General features: G+C 60.8%; 1 protein-coding gene across 8 annotated transcripts; it reads right to left on the reverse strand.

Annotated features, from left to right (window-relative positions):
- Positions 1 to 520: 520 nt before the first annotated feature.
- ARHGEF1 (Rho guanine nucleotide exchange factor 1) lies at positions 521 to 19059 on the reverse strand. 8 transcript variants are annotated; one of them, XM_047834696.1, is made up of 32 exons: positions 18836 to 18987; positions 16031 to 16161; positions 14475 to 14517; positions 14309 to 14392; positions 13736 to 13849; positions 11439 to 11537; positions 11196 to 11238; positions 10752 to 10998; positions 10286 to 10315; positions 9910 to 10009; positions 9668 to 9764; positions 9556 to 9591; positions 9285 to 9422; positions 8476 to 8581; positions 7979 to 7990; positions 7265 to 7432; positions 6837 to 6982; positions 5253 to 5399; positions 4788 to 4870; positions 4441 to 4566; positions 4237 to 4351; positions 4041 to 4141; positions 3769 to 3846; positions 3428 to 3503; positions 3180 to 3347; positions 2575 to 2662; positions 2353 to 2439; positions 2008 to 2078; positions 1834 to 1920; positions 1388 to 1557; positions 1185 to 1287; positions 521 to 871 (listed from the first exon to the last, which is right to left on the reverse strand). In XM_047834696.1, the coding sequence occupies exons 2-31, from the start codon at positions 16042 to 16044 to the stop codon at positions 1204 to 1206; spliced, it is 2958 nt and encodes a 985-aa protein (XP_047690652.1). In that variant the 5' UTR covers positions 16045 to 16161; positions 18836 to 18987; the 3' UTR covers positions 521 to 871; positions 1185 to 1203. The 8 variants fall into 8 exon arrangements, with proteins under 8 accessions (XP_047690652.1, XP_047690653.1, XP_047690656.1 ...); XM_047834697.1 differs by lacking the exon at positions 18836 to 18987 and adding an exon at positions 17620 to 18006; XM_047834700.1 differs by lacking the exon at positions 16031 to 16161 and having other exon boundaries at positions 18836 to 19059.
- Positions 19060 to 19718: the final 659 nt, after the last annotated feature.

A 19718-nucleotide genomic window follows, 5' to 3' on the forward strand; every position in this document is an offset into this window, starting at 1 on the left:
TCCCCCTTCAGAGGGGGAGGGGACACAATGGTCTCCAGCCTCTTTCCCAGGCTCCGGTTTGAGGGGGCTCCCCGCCTGGCCCCACTCCGAAAGTGCAATATGGCGCCCAGCCTCTCCTGCCCGCCCACCCCTGTGCTGTGACCTGCGTGTTTGTGCGGCCATGTCTGCTCTTGTGCCAGCCCCAGTCCTGACACCCTCCCCACACAGGCCCCCTGGGGACAGGGAGCTCAGAGCAATAACCCCGCCCCCAGCCCCTGCCCAGGAGGGCCCCCTCCCCCCAACAGCCACCTCCAGAGAGTTTACTACAAAAATAAAAGAACGGAAAGGAGTGTGAGATGTGGGGGAGCCCAGTGTCATGGGTGACGGCGGGGGCTCAGGGTGTGGGAGGAGTGGCCTCGGGAGTCTCTGTTAAAGCACAGGAATCAATGAATGAAGAACTGGAGAAGAAGATGTCAGACAACCCAGGAGGGTCCAGAAGCCACTCCAGAGCCCCCACCCCACCCTCACACACACAGACCTCTCCTTAGGTAATATATATTAAAAAATAAACCTCCAATTCAGGGTATAAAAACAGAGCAAAGGCACTTGGGGGTGGGGGGATGGAGGGGTGGCCCAAGCCCAGGCAATACAGAGCTGGCCCGGGGAAGGGGAGGTCACTGTGGGTCCGCCCTGGAATGAAGCCCTGAGTCCCCCAAGCAGAAGGCAGGAGGGAGAGAAGGCCAAGGCCAATGGGAGGTTGGGGGAGGCAGTGATCCCAGCTGGGCCCCCCAGGCACGCCTGGCTCCCTCTCCTCAGGCCCTTGGGGTTGGAGATGCTGCGGCAGCTGTGCGGTGGGGGCGGGTGGCCCTCAGTCTTGCGGAAGGCCTGGGGGCTGGAGGAGAAGGGAAGCGGAGAGATGAAGACAGCAGCAGAGAAAAGGCAGGGAGATGGGGTGGGGGGAGAGGGTGTGGAGTTGGGAGGACAGAGGGTGGGGGGCAAAGAGAAGAGGGAGGGAAGGGAGAGGATGGGCAGGGAGGGGACAGAAGAGCCCGAGAAGCAGAAACTGATGGCCAGGAGGTGGCACGGGGAGATGCAGCGAGACCAAGGGAGAGAGATGGACGGGGCTGTGGACAAGGGAGCCCTGAAATGCCCACTCTGGTCCCTCCCCTCTGGGCAGTGTTGGGGCCTCTGGTTCCCTCACTCACCTGCCTGGGGCAGGAAGCCTCAGGTACAGCCAGGCTGGGGGACAGGGTTTTCCCCAAGCTGAGACAGGAGGAGTCGTACGCGACAGAATTCCTCTTCCACTTCCTGGTTGGGGGGGACGGGGGCAGGAAGGTCATCAATGAGTGACGTCCCTCCACCGAGCCCCATCCTCCCCCCCACTCTGACCCTCCCCCCAGGCCACCACCTCCAGCTGTTTAATGGTCTCCTCCAGGCTGAGCAGCTTCTCCTGAATTTCCTGGGTCTGGGTCTGTGTCGGGCTCGGGGGGCCGCCCCCCGGGACCCCATCCCCTTCACGGGGAGGCCCCGCCCCACTGTCTTCCTCCGAGGGAAACAGGAGTTGCTTCAGGGACAGCACTGGCCAGGGACAAGAGGACAGAGTCAGAGGCAGGACTGGCAAAGAGGGGAGGTGGGGTGCAGAGGTGAGCCTGTGGCTAGAGCTGGGGCAGGGTGGGAGGGCATGGAAGATGGCGTCCTGGGAGAGGTTGAATTGAAAGGTCAAGGAAGGGACAGAGGCTGCAGAAGGAGGGGCTCGGCCCCCTGAGAGTGGTGGTATAGGCCTGGCATGCAGGCCCGGGCAAGAGGTGAGCTGGAAAGCCGGGCTGGCAGCAGGACGGGACGGCACAGGGCTACCTTTCTCAAGGGCCTTGGCTGCCAGCTGGCCTTCAGGGCCAGGTCTGCAGTAGGGCAGGAGGGTGCTGAAGATTCTCTCCATGCGGCCTGGGTGGGGGAGCAGGGAGGGTGCTCAGTTCCGGCCGGGTATCCTCGGCAACCTGCCCCCTTCCAGCACCCCCCAAAAAGGCTCACCGTCAGCTGGGGGCATCTCTCGGCCACCACAGTTGCCATTGTCCGAGCTGCTGAGCAGGGGTTCCCGGGTGCTGTGGGGAGAAGTACTGGGTGACCCCACAGCCCTGGGGGGCAGCAGGGAGACAACAGCAGGGGGCAGAGAGGTTCAGAGACAAAGAGAAATTGAGGCTGGAAGATGGAGACAGAGGGACCTGGAGAGGAGCCAGATGGGCTGTGACGGGGTGGTGGGTGTGCACGCACGTGCACACGCGCACACACACACAGGGCTAGAGCTCAGGTTCTGGGGGCACAGAAAGAGGTCTCCCCCGGCTCCTCAGCCCTCCAATTTCCTCCCAGGCCCCTCACCTGCTTGGGCTGGGCCGGGGTTTGGGGCGAGAGGCAGGGGCAGGGACCTTCAAGGATCCAGCGGTCTCCGTGATGAGGGCACACCAGCTGGGGAAGACAGGCCCCGGGGCAGTCAGAGCCCCCCAGACCCTGTGTCAGGGCCTCCCACCGCCAGCCCTGCCCCTGGAGACCCGGGGCCTGGACCTCCTCTTCCACCCAAGCTTAGAACCCAGACCCCCTCACTTCTTCCGTTCCGACACGGTCTGGGCCACCAGCTCGTAGATCTGAGCCTCTTGGTCCCAGGTAAAAATGACATAGAAGGCTTTGTGATCTGCAGGAAGGGGGGGGGGGCGGTTCAGAACCAGGGTCACCCCACCTTGTGCCTCCCCTGAGCCTGGGCAAGCCCCTGACTGCGGTGGCCTCGGACGCCCCAGCTCAGTCCGTCCCTCCCTCTCACTCCCCCTAATCCATTAGGCAGCCAGTCCCCAGTCTAGCTCTACACACAAACCCCCGGAGCCCCTGGTGCAGCTTCCCGGCAGCACACGTGCAAACCCCTCCTCACTGGGCTCCCGCCCCCACCGCTGCTCCCCCACCATCCCCAAGAAGCAGCCACGGTGTCTTTTCGAACGCCCGTCAGAGCTGGCTGCTCCTGTGCGGGCACGTGTAGCTCTAAGATCTACAACCCGGCCCTGCCCCCCACCATGGCGAGCTGGGGGCCTCTCACACCGCCCCCTTCTCAACCTCTGCAGCGGCCTCCCAAGCGCTAGAACGTGCGCTCCCCAGCTCTCTAGAGGGTCACCTCCCATTCCACGGGCGGGTGTGCCCGGGGCCGCCGGGCCAGGCCTCACCGGTGGCCACCTCGCGGGTCATGGCGGACGTGAGCCGCAGCACGGGCCGCAGCATGGTCTTGCCGTCGGGGGTGGGCGTCAGCGTCCGGCTGTGTGACTTGAGCAGCAGCCGCTCGTCCTGGCGCTGGAGCAGTAGCAGCAGGTCGTCCAGCAGGAGCACGTGGACCTCTGCAGGGCAAGGCCGGAGCTCAGCGGCCTCCCCGCTCTGAGTGCCCCGCCCCTGGGCCCCACTCGGCGCCAGCACCCACCTACAGCCTTGTCCTTCGTCACCCGCCACGTCAGCGGGCCCTCGTGGACCAGCTTCCTCCTGGTGATGTCTAGGTTCTGGAGGCAGGAAGGAGTCATGGTCGATGCAGGCGAGGGCAGGGGAGGGTCGGGATGATTCACAGGGCCAGGGTCGTAGCCGGGGATCATCAGGAGGGGCAACCCGCTGGGAATGAGGAGGGGTGCAGGGCGCAGGGCACAGGGGTGGCTCTCGCTCCCTGAGTGCATTATGGGAGACTCCCCGGGGCCAGAGGGTCAGGGCTGGCTGAGGGCAGGGGAAGGCAAGGGAGAGGAGAGGAGGGGAGGCCAGGGCAGGCAGAGCCACCTTGAACTCGTTCAGCATGGGGTCGCTGCTCTGCCGCAGGTGGGACAAATCCAGGCGCTTCTGATAATCCTTGAGCCGCTGGGGCAGGGAAGGGAGAGTCACGGGGACAACCCAAGGGCTGGGGCTGACCGACAGTGACCCCGAGGGGGACAAGCCAAGGGCTGGGCCCGACCTCCCAAGAAGTGGCCCCGGGGAGGACGAGACAAAGGCCGGGCCAACCTCTGCACACATTCGTCCCAGTGCCCTGGGCCCAGGGCCACACGCGGGCTCACCAGCAGGTCCTCCATGTCGCGCACAGCTTGGTTGACGTGGTGCAGAATTTCCCGGCAGCACTCAGCCGCCCGCTCCACTTTCTCCCGTTCGGCCAGCTCTTCTGTGGCAGAGGAGAGACCGGCCCCGGTGAGCTCCAGCCCCGGAAGCTCGGGTCCCACAGCCACGCGGGAGATGGGAGAGCGGGGCCCGCGGTACCTGTATTCTGCCCGATGCTCTGCAGGAGCAGGGGGTACTTGGTCAGGCGCTGCATCTCCGTGGGGATCATGTCCTTCAGCTGCAGGCGGCGGCACCGTGGGCGGCTCTCGGCCTCCTGAGGGGAGAGTAGCGTGGAGGCGGCTCACCTCGGGGACTGGGACACCAGCCCCCTCCGGGGCCCCGGGGTCCAGGCTTCCCCCTTACCTGCACAAAGGCGCAGAACCGAGGCTCCTTGCGCTGTTTGGCTTTGAGCTGCTCTAAGGCAAATGACTGGTGGCTGCAGAAGCGGGAGGAGATTTTCTGGAACCAGGAGCCTTCGGCACCATCAAACTATAGTGAGATTCAGGCCAGGGAGGGTGTCTCAGGTAGGATTGGAGAGAGCAGGGCCTCATGTGGGAATAGCGGCCTAGACAGGAGGACAGGGCTAGGGGCCCAGACCCCCGGGTCTTGATGGAGGGGAGGCTTGAGAGCTGGCCTCCTCGGGCCTGGATTCCAGGTCCCTGGCTGGGAGGAGGGGCTCCCAGGGGGGGGCAGGGGCTGGGCACCCTCACCCGGGCCAGCAGTACATCTCCGATCTCCTCAATGAGGTAGCCGCTATCCTGCCTCCGCTTCATCAGTTGATCGAGGAACTGGGCTGTGGAGCGCGGTGAGGAAAGGGGGTGCTCTGTCAGGGCCCTGTGAGGACCTCCGTCAGGGTGCAAGGTTGTATGCAGAGCCGGTCAGGAGACGGTGGTGGCTGGGCTGCAGGGTGTCTGCCTGATCCTTGGGGCCAACGGGCTGTCCCCCACCCCCGCCCTGGGGCCAACGGGCTGTCCTCCACCCCCACCCCACCCCCACGCTTATTGATGTGCCCCATGGAATGTGAGCTCTGGGGGTCTGGGGCTGTCCCCACTGCTAGAAAAGCTGGCCGGGGTAGGGACTCAGGGAGACGTGCTAGGCTCCAGGTCTAGCCGCCAAGGCCTTGAAGGAGGGGGCCCACGGTGGGGCGCACTGTGGGGCTGCTGCCCTGCACTCACAATGCACCTCGATGAGCTCGTCCAGGCTGGGGAAGATGTACTGTAGCTCCTCCAGGGGGAAGAAGCCTCCTTCTGCCATGGGCTGGTAGAAGAGGTCGTGCAGCACCCGGAGCATGCGCACATGGGCCGCCTCGGTCACCAGCAGCTCTGGTGGGGGGCAAAGAACAGGCAGCATGGCTGGGGAGAGTGCAAACTACAGGGTGCAGTCTCAAGGGCAGGTTGGGAGAGGGGGATGAGGACGACTCTCTCCGGACAGTCGTTTGCCCCTGAAATGGCCACTGAGGGTTCCTTAGCCCATCACTGCTTCTCCTCGGCTGCAGCAGCCAGCCAGGCTGTGGCCACGGCTCCCAGTTTGCCAGGCACCGATGCATTTCCCGGGGCGTGGGATTTTCAGTGCCAAAGCCAGGAAACTCCCAGGCAAACTGGGATGATGTGGTCACACCACCACTGGCAAGCCTGCAGCTGTGTTTCGTGTCTAAAGGTCCAGGGAGTCTCTCAGCCTTGGTTTCTGGAACAACAACAACCCCTCAAACACACGCTGATAGCCTTGGATTCAGGGACCCCGCCCCCAGAGGGACCATAGGCTTGGATTTCAGGGGCCCCAGGAGTTCCTGGAGACCAAATGTACAATTCCACATCATTCGTATTTTCCTGACTAGAGAAAGTGCTGTGCTGTCTGCTACGGTAGCCACTAGCCACATACGGGCCTTCGAAATTTAATTGAGATGAAATACAAAATTCACTTCTCAGTTGTACTGGTCACATTTCAAGGGCTTAAGAGCCATTATGTGGCTGGTGGTAACCATGCTGGACAGCACAGGTGTTGCGTGTTTTCATGATTCCGGAAAACGCTATCAGATGGTGCTGCTTTACGTTTGGATCACGTCCCTAGTAGGATCTGTAACACAAAAAGGATTCACCTAACTGCCCTAAAAATTCCAAACGAGTACCCTTCTTACTAGGTAACTTGTAAATGAACTTCCAAACCAGAGCTTCCAAACAGGTCTTCTACTTTTGCCAAACCCCCCTCCGCACAATTTGAAATCACAGAAAAGAACCGAGACAGAAATGACACTCCCATCATCTCTCCGCCCAGAAGCAAGCACTGATGTATTATCTTCTGAAACCTGCCCGTTTCGCCCCTAAACGGTTAAGATCACAGTAGTAACCGTCATATCGGAACGTTCTTACCCAGCCCCACACCCACGCTAAACATCACGTGAAACATCTCCGCTTCGTGACAGTCTTTTGGGGTAGGACCATTACTATCCGTGTTTCCCAAATAAGGAAACAAGGATTTGCACTAGAAATACAACTTTCTGTACCGTTTCCAGCTCCTGCCTGCACTGTCCTGCACTACCAAAAACTCTCTGCGAACGTCAGTTTGACGGGCTGACAGCCACAGTCCTGTTCCACGAGTGGCTGTTCTACAATTTACATAATGAATGGCCCTCAATGGGAACAGGCCAGCTTGCAGTTCGGCCTGTTGTCATTGACCCCCGGGTGGACATCTCCCCGCACCTGTCTCTTCGGCAGAACTGGGCTGTGTGGCCGGCCACAGGGGGTGCAGGGAGGGGTACTCACCGCTGATAACCTCCTGCCGCTTCACCTGGCTCTTGGGCAGGCTGTGCAGGGTGCCCGGGGGGACGAGCTCCCGCCAGCCAGGGGGCTCTTCTGGTTCCAGCTCTAGTCCAGACCGACCTGGGTCCCCTTCATCTCCAGGCTCAGGGCTGTGGGACAGAGGCCTTGTTAGGGCCCCGGCTTGGGGCATCCCAGGGAGAAGACCTCCATTCCTAGTGTCCAACCCCCCCTCTGTGGCCTTGGCATTCAATGCCTCCAAAGTAGCCCATATGCCCCCAGATCTCTAGAAAGAAGAGTCCCACACCTTTCTTGTGACCTTGGTGACCTTAGCATCCAAAACCCAGTTCTCTGTCACTCTGGCAACAACCCCGCCCCCACCATCCTTCTGACTCTCCAGGCTGCCTCAGTGGATGGGGGGAGGAATGACCTACGTGGCTCGTCGGGCAGGGCCAAGCACGGCCGTGGCAGAGCTGGGGTCCATGTCCACGTCACTCCGGGAGCGGCCCCCACCCCGGCCCTTAGCCCCGAGGCTGCCCCGGGAAGGCCGGCGGCGGTCACTCACCCGCAGGCTCTCCGAGCGCCCCAGACGCCCCGATAGCCTGGACCCCGAGGCCAAGGACAGAGTCAGCCAGAGGCCAGTACAGAGACAGGGAGAGACCAAGACAGGGACAGAGATGGGGAGAGACCAAGACAGGGACAGAAGGGGAGAGGCCAGGACAGGGACAGAGTTGGGGGAGATACCAGGTCAGGGACAGACAGAGAGACCAGGACAGGGACAGACGGACGGGGGTAGGGGAGACCAGGACAGAGATTGAACATGCAACAGAAGAGAGGAGAGAGTCAGAAGGAGCAGTGGGACTTCGGGGTGCTGGGGCAGTGGGGGTGGTCAGGAGGGGTAGGGAGGGAAACCCAGTATGGAGCACAGGACTGACCCCTCCCTTCCCTGAGGCAGGGGGATGGTGGGGGCAGAACTGGGAGTGAGGTGGGGAAGGGGGTTTTAATACTTAGCTCTTCTGCTGGGAGGGTGATGTCCCACCCACCCCTTGCAGGGTGAAGGGGAGGGGGTGGCCCATGGGGAGAGGGGAGGGGCTGGGAGAAGTGGGGGAGGGGCTAGCCCTCCCCCAACCCAGGGCCCAGGCACCCACCTCTTCCACTTTCTGGGGAGAGAGGGGCACAGGGTCAGAGGTGGACCCAAATGGAACCCAACTCACCTCCCCCACCCACCAAAGGGTCCCCAAAGCAGCGGCACAAGGACAGGCAGGGGGCAGAGCCTGCCCCCCAACTGTGAGGGGGACAGGGCCCCCAGGCATGGAGCACACAGGGTGGGGGATGGAGGACAGGGCACCGGGAGGCAGGAGCAAGGCGCTGGGCGGTGGCTTAGAAGAGGAGGGAAGGGCTGAAAACCTGAAGGGGCTTGGAGCGCAAGAAGAGGAAGTGGGAGGAGGAGATGAGAAAAGAGGAAGCCGGAGAAGGAAAGAGAAGGCGGAAAATGGAAAAAGGGAGGAGCAGGGCAGAGTGGAGATGGTTCGGGGACAGCAGGTGCAGATGGCAGCGCGACCCGGCACACGGCACACGCCTCCCCCGCCTGGTAAGCCTGGTCCTGCTCCCAGCAACCCCTCCCCCCGCACCCGGCCCCGGGCACCTCTCTGTCTCAGCACCCTCCTCCGTGTTCTCCGGGGGCACCACGGGCTCCAGGCTGGCCGGGCCCTGCGGGGGCGGGTCCCCCAGCTCTGGTGGGGCATCAACACCTGTGCGGGCAGCGGGGGAGAGCGAGGCTGGCTGCCAGGCCCTCGTGGCAAGACCCATGCTCTGGGGGCCTCCGTGACCCCCGGGGAATGGGGGACGGGGGCTAAAAACCACCCAATGCCTGCCAGACACCAGAGGCTGCCCTGCGCTTCAGCGGGGGACGGACAGATGGAAATGGAAAGGCCTCTGAGAACACGGCTGTGGGCAGCTGGGGCGGGGGGGGGGGCGGAGGTGGTGAAGAAAACACTGAAGCAGGGGAGACCGGGTGCTCTGTATGATGCCTCCGCGTCCATTCCCTCTCCCGAGCCTCAGCCGGGACTTACGGGAAGGGAGGGGGGGGGTTCCCATTTAGGAACGAGGAGCCTGAGTCTCAGACTCCTCGAGGGAGTCTGAGGAGTGACTCCCGGGATACAACACAACTAAGCCGCAGAGCCAGGATCTGAACCCAGGCCCAGCCAAGCAGCTGTCTCAGATCCATGGGGATGACTGACAGTGTACTGAGAGGGTCCTGGGAAATGGCGCTGTGGGGGGCTGACGGGAAACGTAGTCCAAGCAGGTGGGAAACGCATCACCTGGAGAGCGGTGGGAGCCTGAGAGGAAAGCTGTGGAATGGGTGAACTGAGGGAAGGGGGTGGTTTTATTAACAAGACTGGTGACCAGGAGCGGGGGGCGGGGCAGTCTCTCTGAGAGACCCAGGAAACTCACCTGGCTCCCGGTCAGGGCTGTCCCCAGACAGAGGGTGCAGAGAAACTCCAGGGATGTCCTGCCCGGCAGCTCCAGTGTTCCGGTCCCGGGAGGGCACCCCCAGGCCTCCCTTCCTTTCTGTAAGGCCTGGCTTCTCAGCTGGGGAAACATCCAGGAGAAAGTGGAGATGAGAGCCCAGTGACTCTAACCCACACAGCAGCCTGTGCTCCAGCTCCATCCTACCGCCCCCCACCCCCTCCCCGAGGCCCCCAGCTAGCTTCAGGACCATTACCATCAGCCTCGACTTTGAGGTGTCGGAAATCTGGGGCTGAAATGAAAAGACGGGACCATGAGGCGGGGGCGGTGTGGGGGAAGTCAGGGAGGGCCGGGGCCAGCCACCTCACCCTGAGGCTCTCCCCGATTCCAGCGGGCAGCATCCAGGAAGATGCTCAGGCCTTTCTTCGTCTTGGTTGGCTCATCTGACCGCCGATTCCCTATCATCTAAGGGAAGGAGGAGAGTGGAGAGGGGGCTGTGCATTTCTGAGACCCCAACAAAGCTGAATCAGACCCCAGGAGGCCAGAGTCACGGGGCTCCCCAGGAGTCCCTGGGGAGGAAAGGGCCAGGTTTGGGCGCTCAGGGAAGCACCTTTTTTCGGAAGAAATTCCTCCCTGACTTCTTGTCCCCGCTCTTGGTCCGCACCCCAAGGTGGCGCATGTACAGGCTGATGGCGTTGACCACAGCGGCACTGTGGGAAGGGGATGGTGAGGGCCCCGACACGTGCACAGATGCGCACACGCCCATGGCCGCAGGGACACCGCTATCCCCAAGCCTTCCCCTCCACGTTCGCTCCCCACCCCAACCCCACAACAGCTTCCAAGTGAGTGTCTGAGGAAGGGGGAGAGGGCTCCGGAGGACAGGGCCAGGGATGCCGTTCCATGCCCAGGCCCCCAGACCCCTGGTCCTCCTCCCTGGGTCCCAGGGGGCTAAATGCCTCTCCTGCTGTCCTCTCTGCTTCCATCACCTCTTTTCCTCATCAGTCGAGATGGTGTGTCTGTAAAAAAGAAGAAAGAAGTTTGTGATAAACTTGCTAGGCCTGGGTCCCTGCCTACCCGGCACAAATGTCTGGGCTGCTGTCCCCTTAGACGCTGGGACAAGAGAGAAAGAAGAGGCAGAGAGGGAGAGTGCCAAGGCTGAGGGGAAGGAGGATCACAGCAGGGAGGAGTCTCTTTCGAGGGCACCAAGGGCAGCCGGGAGCTGCAAGGACAGGACCCAAGCGCCAGGCCCACACGCAAGGCTGTGGAAAGACCTGGAAACTAGGAGGGTGCCCCAAAGCTGGGAAGAGAGGACACAAAACCAGACAACCAGACGGATTAAAATGCCAGGGCCAGGGGACCCAGAGCCCAAACGTTAAGGAACGAACCGTGAAGTTGCAGGGACCACCCCCCCCCCCCCCCCACCAGGCTGGACAGGACACGGGCCCCACTCACTGCATCTCTTCCAGGTGGGTCAGCAGCCGCTCGGCCAGGTGCCGCTCCCGGGCCTCAAAGCTGGCACGGTCCCGCCCCACCCAGGCCTCCAGCTGGGTCAGGTCGTGCTCCCAGGGCGTCATGCCCATGAGCCGCTTGGAGCGGAAGTCCTCCAGCAGCTGGCTGACGGTGGCCTGCTGGCTCTGCACCACCTCCTGCACAAACTGCCGCTGGAGGTCCTCGGAGAGGAGGTCGGGCCGTGTGCGGTCTGTGTAGGGACACAGGCAGGGGGCTGGAGGCCAGTTCCACCCACCCTTAGGCTGCAGCGACCAGGGGGAAGGGGAGGAGGAATCTCTACTGTCCCCGTGAGCAGAAAGGGCGGCCTCCCTCCCTGGGACTCCCCAGATACCCCAGCCCCCGGCTACCAACCTCTCCCCCACCCACAGTCCCCTTTTCTCTCCTTACCAAGTTCAAAGGCAACAGTGGGAGGGACTGGCACCCGCAAAACCTGCTCGGGACAGAGAACAGAGAACGGAATGAAGGAGAGGACTGGGCAGTGGTGGGGTCACGGGACCGCAGCCCAGGTGCCTACTGGGAATGACGGTCTGAGGGGAGGGAGCAGCGGAGGGTGGGCCAGGGTGGCACAGAGTCTCCCCAGGACCAAAGAATGGGGGGGAGGGGCTGGGGTCCCCCGAAGGTGTTTCTCACCGCGGTCTTTTCCAGGAAGCTGTGGCAGAAGTCGAGGAAGGCCTTTCTGGCCTCCTTAGGGCCCAGTGAACCCAGCATGTCCGCGTGCAGGCAGCAGAGCTGGGGAGACAGAATGTCACTCGTCTTCTTCCCCCTCCCCAAACCATATTCTCTCTCAAAAAGCCTGGGGCTCAAACCTTCTGCTAGTGCTCCCTGATTTCTATCACCACCACCCCCCCCCCCCCAGGCCCTTGCCTCTCTTGGCCTCCCTGGGGCCACCAAGAGCATTTGCTAATTTTCTGTCCCATAAAATGGCTCTCTCCGGTTCTGTCTCCTGGCATCACCTGCTACACTAAGACAGCTAGGGGCGCATACCAGATGCTGCTCTAAACCCTTTAACCACGTTAACCTGGTCAACGTTATTCCATTTTACAGATAAGAAAACTGAGCTCAAGAAGCTTGCTCAAGGTCACACAGCTAGTAAGTGGCAAAGTTGGGATCAGAATCCAGGCAGCCTATTCCACTACACCCCACTGCCTAGGAACACCATGAGCAGGGCGCCCGGGGGGCTTAGTCAGTTAAGCATCCGGCTCTTGATTTCAGCTCAGGTCATGATCCTCAGGGTGGTGAGATTAAGCCCAGAGCTGGGTTCCGTGAGCTGGGTGTGGAGCATGCTTGAGATTCTCTCCCTCTCACTCTGCCCCTCCCCCTGCTCTGCTGGTGGGTGCTCTAGCTCTAAAAAAAAAAAAAAAACAAAAAAAAAAAAACCACAATACCACGAGAGACTTGAGGATGCGTGTGTGTGTGTGTGTGTGTGCGTGTGTGTGAGGTTCTGACTCGCCTGTGCCCCAGACAAGGCCTAGTGCACAGTGGGGCTGAGTAAATAAACAGGTGGACAAGTGGGCTCTCTCATTCATTTACTGCTCTTTTCCTGAGGCTGGCTGTGTGTCAGTCCCATGCTGGGTGATGCTGGCAGGGCACTGGAAACTCCAACCCGACTCCTGGGGTCTCTCGTCTGGTAAGGGACATGGTCTCTGTGCTAAGGACTTGCCCCAGCAGGGGCAAGAATCTATTTCTCTGCTGTAACCATTTCCAACAAATCTGCATCTACACACCCCCAAACTCCAGGAGAGGCCAACAGGAAGCAGCCCACGGGACCGCAACTCTTTCTTGGCCGCTTTCCCAGCTGATGAGGTGAGGGAGCAGCAGGAGGACAGATTCCGAATGCTGGGGGGGGGGGGGGGGGGGGGCATCTGGGTCACCTCAGCCAAGCCCCTGGCCCTTGCCAGGCCTCAGTTTCCACATCCGTAAAAGGCCATGGCAGTCAGCACCACCCTGGGCTGAGTTCCAAGAGCTCAGGTTCTAGAAACCTCAGGTTCAGTAGGGGGACTCCCTTGCCTGGAGGGCCAGAGCCTCCATTCACAGGCAAGGGGCAGCTACTTTTCTGGAGAGAAGGCACCTTCCCGATTCCTGCCGATCTCGGAAGCCACAGGATCAGTCAATGCGCCCTCCCTTCTGCATCCCCCAGGCATCCTGCCCTGGCATTTCTATCAGTCTCTGGTTTCCTGAGGGACGTACTATGCATTTCCAGTGCAGTCCAGTGCTCTAGGCTACCCCCTAACTGCAGCCTGTGCTGGGTTGCCCTGGGTCATCTTGGGAGGAGATCCTTGCCTGGAGCCCCCTCCAGCCCGAACGGTGGCCTCTTCCTTTCTAAATCACCCACTGGTTCTCTGGACTCTGCATGTTTCCGGGCGGCATGGTTCTCTGGGCATCTACCACCGCCCAGGTAATTTCTGTCTGATATCTGTGGATCATCAACTGCATTCTCTCTGCCTCGTGGGCTGCTTGTGGTGGCTTCTTATTTCTGGACCGGGGCCTCCTGTGCCACCTGGACCTGGGAAGGCTAGTGGCTTTCTCCCATGCACCAGCCCTGAATGACTGGTGGCACCTGCCGAGGCCACAGAGGGGGATCCACTTGCAGGGTCAGCGGGAAAGGTCGCGGTCACTGCCACGGGCTGGGAAGGCGGGGGTGGGGCACGGTCTCTGCCAGCTTCAGGATTCCCTGCTGCCCTCCGGGTGCCCCTGCTGGGTGTACTCTCCCGCCTGCACCTGCTGCTCACGGAGACGGACACGGGGCACCTGCAATCTTGTCGGGATCATGCGGCTAGTTCTCTGGCTCTCTGTTTCTAGATCTTGTGCTGTGCAATCTGGATCTGTTTTCCAAACCCTCCCAGCTCATCTTCACTAGTCCATCTCTCTGAGCACTGTGGCCTGTCCCGGCCCCACCCCTCCCTCTGCCCACCCAGCCTTGCCCTCACCAGGGGTCCCGGCTCAAACTGCAGGGCGACGTGCTGCAAGAAGGCCATGAGGTGGGCAGGCCGCCGCTTCACCTGCTCCAGACTCTGGAACTGGCTGTTTTGCTCCTCTGCATTCTGAGGGTGGGGATGGGGGTGAGACGGTGGGGAGAAGGGGAGCCTTGGGCTTGACCCGTCCCCCACCCACACCACCACGGGCAGTGGTGTCTACGCTGTAAGGGTGGTGGCCAGCGCTGGTCTTGGGGACAGGGGATGAGATCTAATGTTATGCCTGTGGGTGACAAGGACAGGCATTAGGAGACAGAGTAGGGGTCTGTGCCGCAATTAAGGAAGATGGTGACAAAAACCAGGGTGAGAGTAAAAAGGGTGAAAGTCTGTGCTCTAATGGGGCATCAGGGATGGGGTAGCAGGGGACGGCAAAGGTAGTACCCAGAAGATTAGAGAAAGAGGGGCGAGCGGCGAGAGGAGGCAGGGGGCAGCATCCAACGATGGACCTAAGGAGGGAGGGGACCCTGAAGATGGGACTTGAGGGCTGGGGCCTAGGGAGACTGGGACAGAAGCTTTTCCACCCCTCACCGTCTCCAGCTCATTCTCAAAATCTTCGTCTTCAGCCCCGATGATGCTGACTGGCACCAGGCCAGGCCGCGGTGGTCCCGGGGCCTGTGGAAGAGGGATGCCTTCAGCTCACAGTGCTCCTCACTTCAGTCCCCCAGTCCTCTCACCCCAGGCTCTCTCCACTCACCAGCCCGCGGGCAATGTCGTCTGCCTCCATGGGCTCCACAGGGCTGAGGAAGAGGAGGGGCCACGGTTAGGGGGGGCAGGAGGCAGCGGCACAGGCACGGGGCGGTTACTCACAGATTCCTGGCCCAGGTGTGAAGGTGAGTAAACAGCACCCGCCCCCCCCATCCCGGCGTCCGCAGCTCAATGGGGCCTCTGTGTGGCGACAAAGAGCCCTTCAGAGGCCAGCCAGGGCGGGGAGCCCAAGGACAGGGAGCCTTGGAATGGGGGGAGAGATGGGGGCCCAGGAGCCTGGGTCCATGAGAGAGCTGTGGACATGAGAGCCTGTAATTTGGGGTCCCTAATGGAGGAGGGGCCGGGGGGCCTGGACTCCTGGGTCTGAGGGAGGAGGGGGCTGCAGGCTGGGTCCTAGGGAGGCAGGGCCTGGAGCCAAGGAGAGCTGGGAAGGTTGAAAGGGAGGTGGAAGGGGTGTGGGGGGCTCTCCTCCATCTGACAGGCTTGGGGCAGGATGTTGCCTCTGAACCCACCAGCCCCACTTCCTGTGACAGGAAATCTAATGGCAGATCCCCCAACCCCCAACTCGCTCTACATTAGAAAACAAAACTGAACCTCCTTCCCCAAACCCAGCAGTTTCTTTCCCTCAGGGACCCGGTATCTTCCCCAGCTTTCAATCCCAAAAAGCAAGGGACAGTCCTCAGCCAGTCCATCCCCAAGGGGTGTCGGTCTCCCTCACCCCGCATCAGTCTGTCTGGTCGGCCCTCCTGCCCCAGCCAGCTCTCCCTGGCTGTCTGTCCTGCGAATGTGCCTCAGGTCTTTGCCTCTCTTCTCCCTGTCTCCCTTTCCTCCCTCCCTTCCGGCCCGTCTCGCTTCCCCACCATCTCTGCCTCCCTTCCGAGTCAGCCACCTCCCCCTAACACTGCTTCTGCTGCTCCCTGCCTGTCCCCTGTGTCTCTGCCTGTCTTCCCACGTCTGGCTCTGCAGCCACCTCCCCAAGTCCTCTCCGAGTCACTGTGTCAGATGCTGTCTCTCGTCTCTCTCTCTCCCATCTCTTGCTGTCTCTCCCATCTCATCTCCCTTAGAGTCTCCACTTCCCCCTGTGTCTTCCCACCGCCATCTTCTGTGTCCTTAATTAGGCTGACTAATGCCACTCGAGCCCGTGTCAGGCGGGAAGGAGCTGTGGAAACAGGGTGGGGTGGACCAGCAGGGCTGTGGGGGGGCCTCTCCCAAAGCTATTTATAACCCCGGTCGCCTCAGACCCAGCCTTCTCCCTCCTCCACAGGCCTCCTCCCTGGCACTCAATAAACGGTGGCTATGATTTTGATTAGGCTCATCAGACAGCGACGCTTTCTGGAGTCTTCAAGTGCTGTCCTGTGGGTTCCCCAGGGCACGCATCGTTTTTATTCTTTTCCATAGAGTGTATCTGTCCAACTTCAAGTTTGGGTTAACTTAAGATTTGAGCACCGTTTAAACTTCACTTAAATAAATTTGTAAACCAAGGAAAAAAGAAAAAAAAAAAGTATTGCTTATTTATGACAAAAGCTAAACTTACCTAGCACTTACAGTGTGCTAGGCATCACTCTCAGTGCTTCTCACATACGAACTCAACGCTCACAACCACAAGCACCCCATGCGATTAGTATTCCCGTTCGAGATGGAAAACCTTCACCAGGCCACCAGCTGCAACTTCTGGGCTGGAAAACATGACCACGCACATGGAACGTCCGTGCTCATCCCACTTGGGGGGGGGGGGGGCGGGGGAAGGTTCAACAGAGGCAGGGAGGTTCCAAAAGGGCAAAGGAAAGGACCCACATTATGTGAGCAAATGCTCAGTGCCAGGCAGACCCCGAATCATGCACTAGATGCTCGTGACCTACTTCATTCCTCATCACGCTAACACGAAATAATAGCTAACACCTGATCTGCGCTTAAGGGCCACTGAGTATGTGCCAGGTACAACGTAACTGTTTTATAGGTATTAACTCATTGAATCCCCTAAATGACCCCTGGAGTTCAGTTTTATAACTATCCCCCCTTTACAGAAGAGGAAACTGAGGCACAGCTCATAAGGGACAGCGCCAGGATTCAGACCCACGTAGTCTGGCTCCAGAGTTTATGCATTTATCAGAATGTGCTGCTTCAGAGCATGGGGAAACCCCACCCCAACCTTCAGAAACTAAAATCTGAACCGAAGCTGAGACGTATCGGGTCTCTTTATGGCGTCTGGGAAAGTCAGAGGTATGTGGGTACTGTGACCTGGGCAGGAGCGCAGGCTGCTGCTGAGGCTGCTTCACAGGGACTTAGGGCTCAGAGAGGACGCTGGCAGGGAAGGTGAGGGGTTGGCTGCTTAGGAGATACAGGGTGAGGGGCTGCCACAAAGGGCAATTATAGGTTGAAGCCGTCAGATGGATCTCTAGGCAACTGACAAGGCCTAAGGTCCAGCAGAGGGGACGCTGTGTGCATGGGACTGGGGGTGGTGCTGGTTGGGGAAGGTTTAGAAGGTTCTTAGAGATAAGGGTCCTAAAGCAAAGCAGACATGGGTCGGGGACCACATGGGCGCCTGGATTCTGTGCAAGGTTTGGGGTCTATAAGACATTGCATGGATGACCCTGGTCTCCAAGAACCTCTGGGAGGGAGCCTTTAAGAACCTAAAATAGAGTATTCAAATTAAGTCCATGAAGGGCCCTTGGAATGTATAAGGCCCCAGATTCTATTTGACACATGGTGGGTCTACAAGGATCTAGGGATCACACAGAATCATGATTCCATATGTAAAATAGCCAGTTCCTGGGACCTATGTAAGATAAAAAGGGAACCAGGATTCTATAGGAGCCTGTAGTAGTCCCAAGACCTAGGATCTACAGGGCCCAGGATTCTAGGAGGTACTAATGACTGATCTATTAAGAAGAAGCCTGCATCTATTAAGAAGCCGAGTTTCCATGCGGGGCTAGCAGAAAGCTGGTGAGCCTGTAGGGCCTTGTAATTTATATGGAACGTGGCGGATCCATAACAGCCCCAAATCCTATGTGGGACGTGGCGGGTCTATACGGGCCCCAAATCCTACAGGGGACGTGGCGGTATGCACGGCCAGGGATGCTGGGGCGGACCTGCGGAGTCAGGGTTTGACGCCTGACAGGGGCCGCGTCCCTCACCTGCTCCTGGTCGTTGGAGTATCCACCGCAGCCGCCAGAACCGAAGTCTCGGCGCGCCGGTCCCCCACCCCCAACTCCGAGTCGCTCTAGCTGTCCCCAAATCTACCTTTGCTTCCAGCTCCACTCCTCCCGCCAGCCACTCTAGCCCAGCTCCTGCCAGGCTACTGCCCAGGCGACTCTACTCCTCCCGCCGGCCGCTCTAGCTCTTCACTGCGCCACGCTGGCCAGACAGGGCCGCTCTGGCCTGCCTTGGAGGACTGGCGTTTCCGTATCTCGACTGCTCCTGTCACTCTACCCTGCCCCGCCCCCAGGCCGACTAGAAAGTGGTTCCAGCCCCCTGGCCAAGGCTCAATTCGAGAGCTCCGAGTCACCCGTGGCCCTTAGTCTCCGGACTGGGCTCCCCACCCTATCTTGCCTTCCTAACTCCGGAACCAGCTGAATTCCCAAGGTGTACGTTAATTTTTCCCCGCATCCCCCACTCCCCACCCCCCGCCCCGGCCGCACGCTTTCTGCTGGGGCTGTAATGCAAAAATCCTGTGTTCCAGCGTACCTTTCCCGCAGATACCTTTCCAGTGTAACCTGGAAAAAGTAATTACCTCTTTCCGAGCCTCAGTCTTCCCACCTGTACAATGGGGGGAAGGTCTCTAGCTCTGTCCCCTACAACCCATGTCTCAGGGTATAACCAATGGCCCAGAAAAAGAGCTTTCCAAAACTGCTTTCAAACGGCGCTCTGCAACTTTCAGCTTCACCGCGGCCTACGGCGTGGTTACGGACGTTTTTCTTTTTAAGTGGCCCTAAAGCATGTGGAGTCGGAGGAAGGTGCTTGAAACACCTGCAAGTTCAAATCCCAACTCCACTCGGTCTCACGGTGTGTGTACCCTGGGATGAGTCGGTGCCGCTCCCCGAGCCTCAGTTTCCCCAGCAGTGCAATGGGAGTGGTCATCCGTCCTCGGCGACACAATTGGGAGGCCTTGACCCCAGCCTCGCACCCCTCACCCCCACTTACTGGGCATTCGGCAGGCATGAGCTCTCTCTCCTCTCTTTGCCCCCTTTGACAGATGGGAAAACTGAGGCCCGGGGAGGGGCGGCCGCTGGCTCTGTGGGGCGCAGCGAAGGCCCCTCCACTGCCGGCAGCGCCCCGGCCCCCTCCCTCCTCCTCCCCACTTCCCCCGGCAGCCGAGGGGCGGGAGGCCGGGCGGGGCCAGGGACGGTGTACCTGGTGTCCGCGCGGGGAGGCGACCGGCGGGGCGCCCGAGGTCGGGCTCGGCTATCCCGGGCCCTGTGTCCCGGCTCCCGCTTCCTGACTCTGGCGGGGCAGGAAGTTGGGGCGTTTTTCCGGAGGCCCCCGCCCCGCCGCCCCTCCCCGCTTCCTGCCCGCGCCCCGCGCCCGCCCGGCACCTCCGCTTCCTTCCCCTTCTTGCCGCTCGCCCGGCCCCTCCTTCCCCCCCACCTCGGCCGGGGACCCGCGGGCCCCAACCCCGCCCCGGCCCCGCCCGGCCCCTCCCGGCTTTGTCCGTCTGTCCATCCGCAGGGCGTCGGCCCCACGTCTCTCGCCCCTGCCGGGTGTCCGCCATCGCCTCCCCTGCTTTCCGTCCGGGTCTCTCGGTCTTCCTCTCTTTTATTTGCCTCGCTGTGCGTGTTTCTTTACGTGCCCCTCTCTGCCACTTTCTCTCCGTTGGGGTCTTTTCCTCCCTCCCCCTCCTGCCCCCCCCCCACCGCTTCCCCTCGTTGTCCCTCCCCTCTGTCACTTCTCCCTCAGAGCCCTTCTCTTCCCACCTCCGGGTCTCTGTATCTCTCTGCATCTCTCTGCATGCCACCTCATTTCCCCCACTGTTGCTTTCCTTAGAGTCTCAGGGGTCAGCCTCTCCGGGTCCATTTTTTCATGGACCCTTCTTTTCCTTTCTCTCTGTCCCTGCTTTCCCTCTGTCCCAGTACCTCTGCCTCTCCCTGATTCCCTGCCCACTCCTTGTTTTTCTCTTCACTTGCTCTCTCTCCATCACTGTCTCTCTGTGTCTTGGCCCGTCTCTCCTCTCCCAGAAACCCTGTGTCCCTCTGCTTCTGTCATTCGCACCCCCCCCCCCCCCCCCCGCCCTGGGACT

The sequence above is a fragment of the Prionailurus viverrinus genome, chromosome E2, assembly GCF_022837055.1.
Source record: "Prionailurus viverrinus isolate Anna chromosome E2, UM_Priviv_1.0, whole genome shotgun sequence".
Classification (NCBI taxonomy): domain Eukaryota; kingdom Metazoa; phylum Chordata; class Mammalia; order Carnivora; family Felidae; genus Prionailurus; species Prionailurus viverrinus.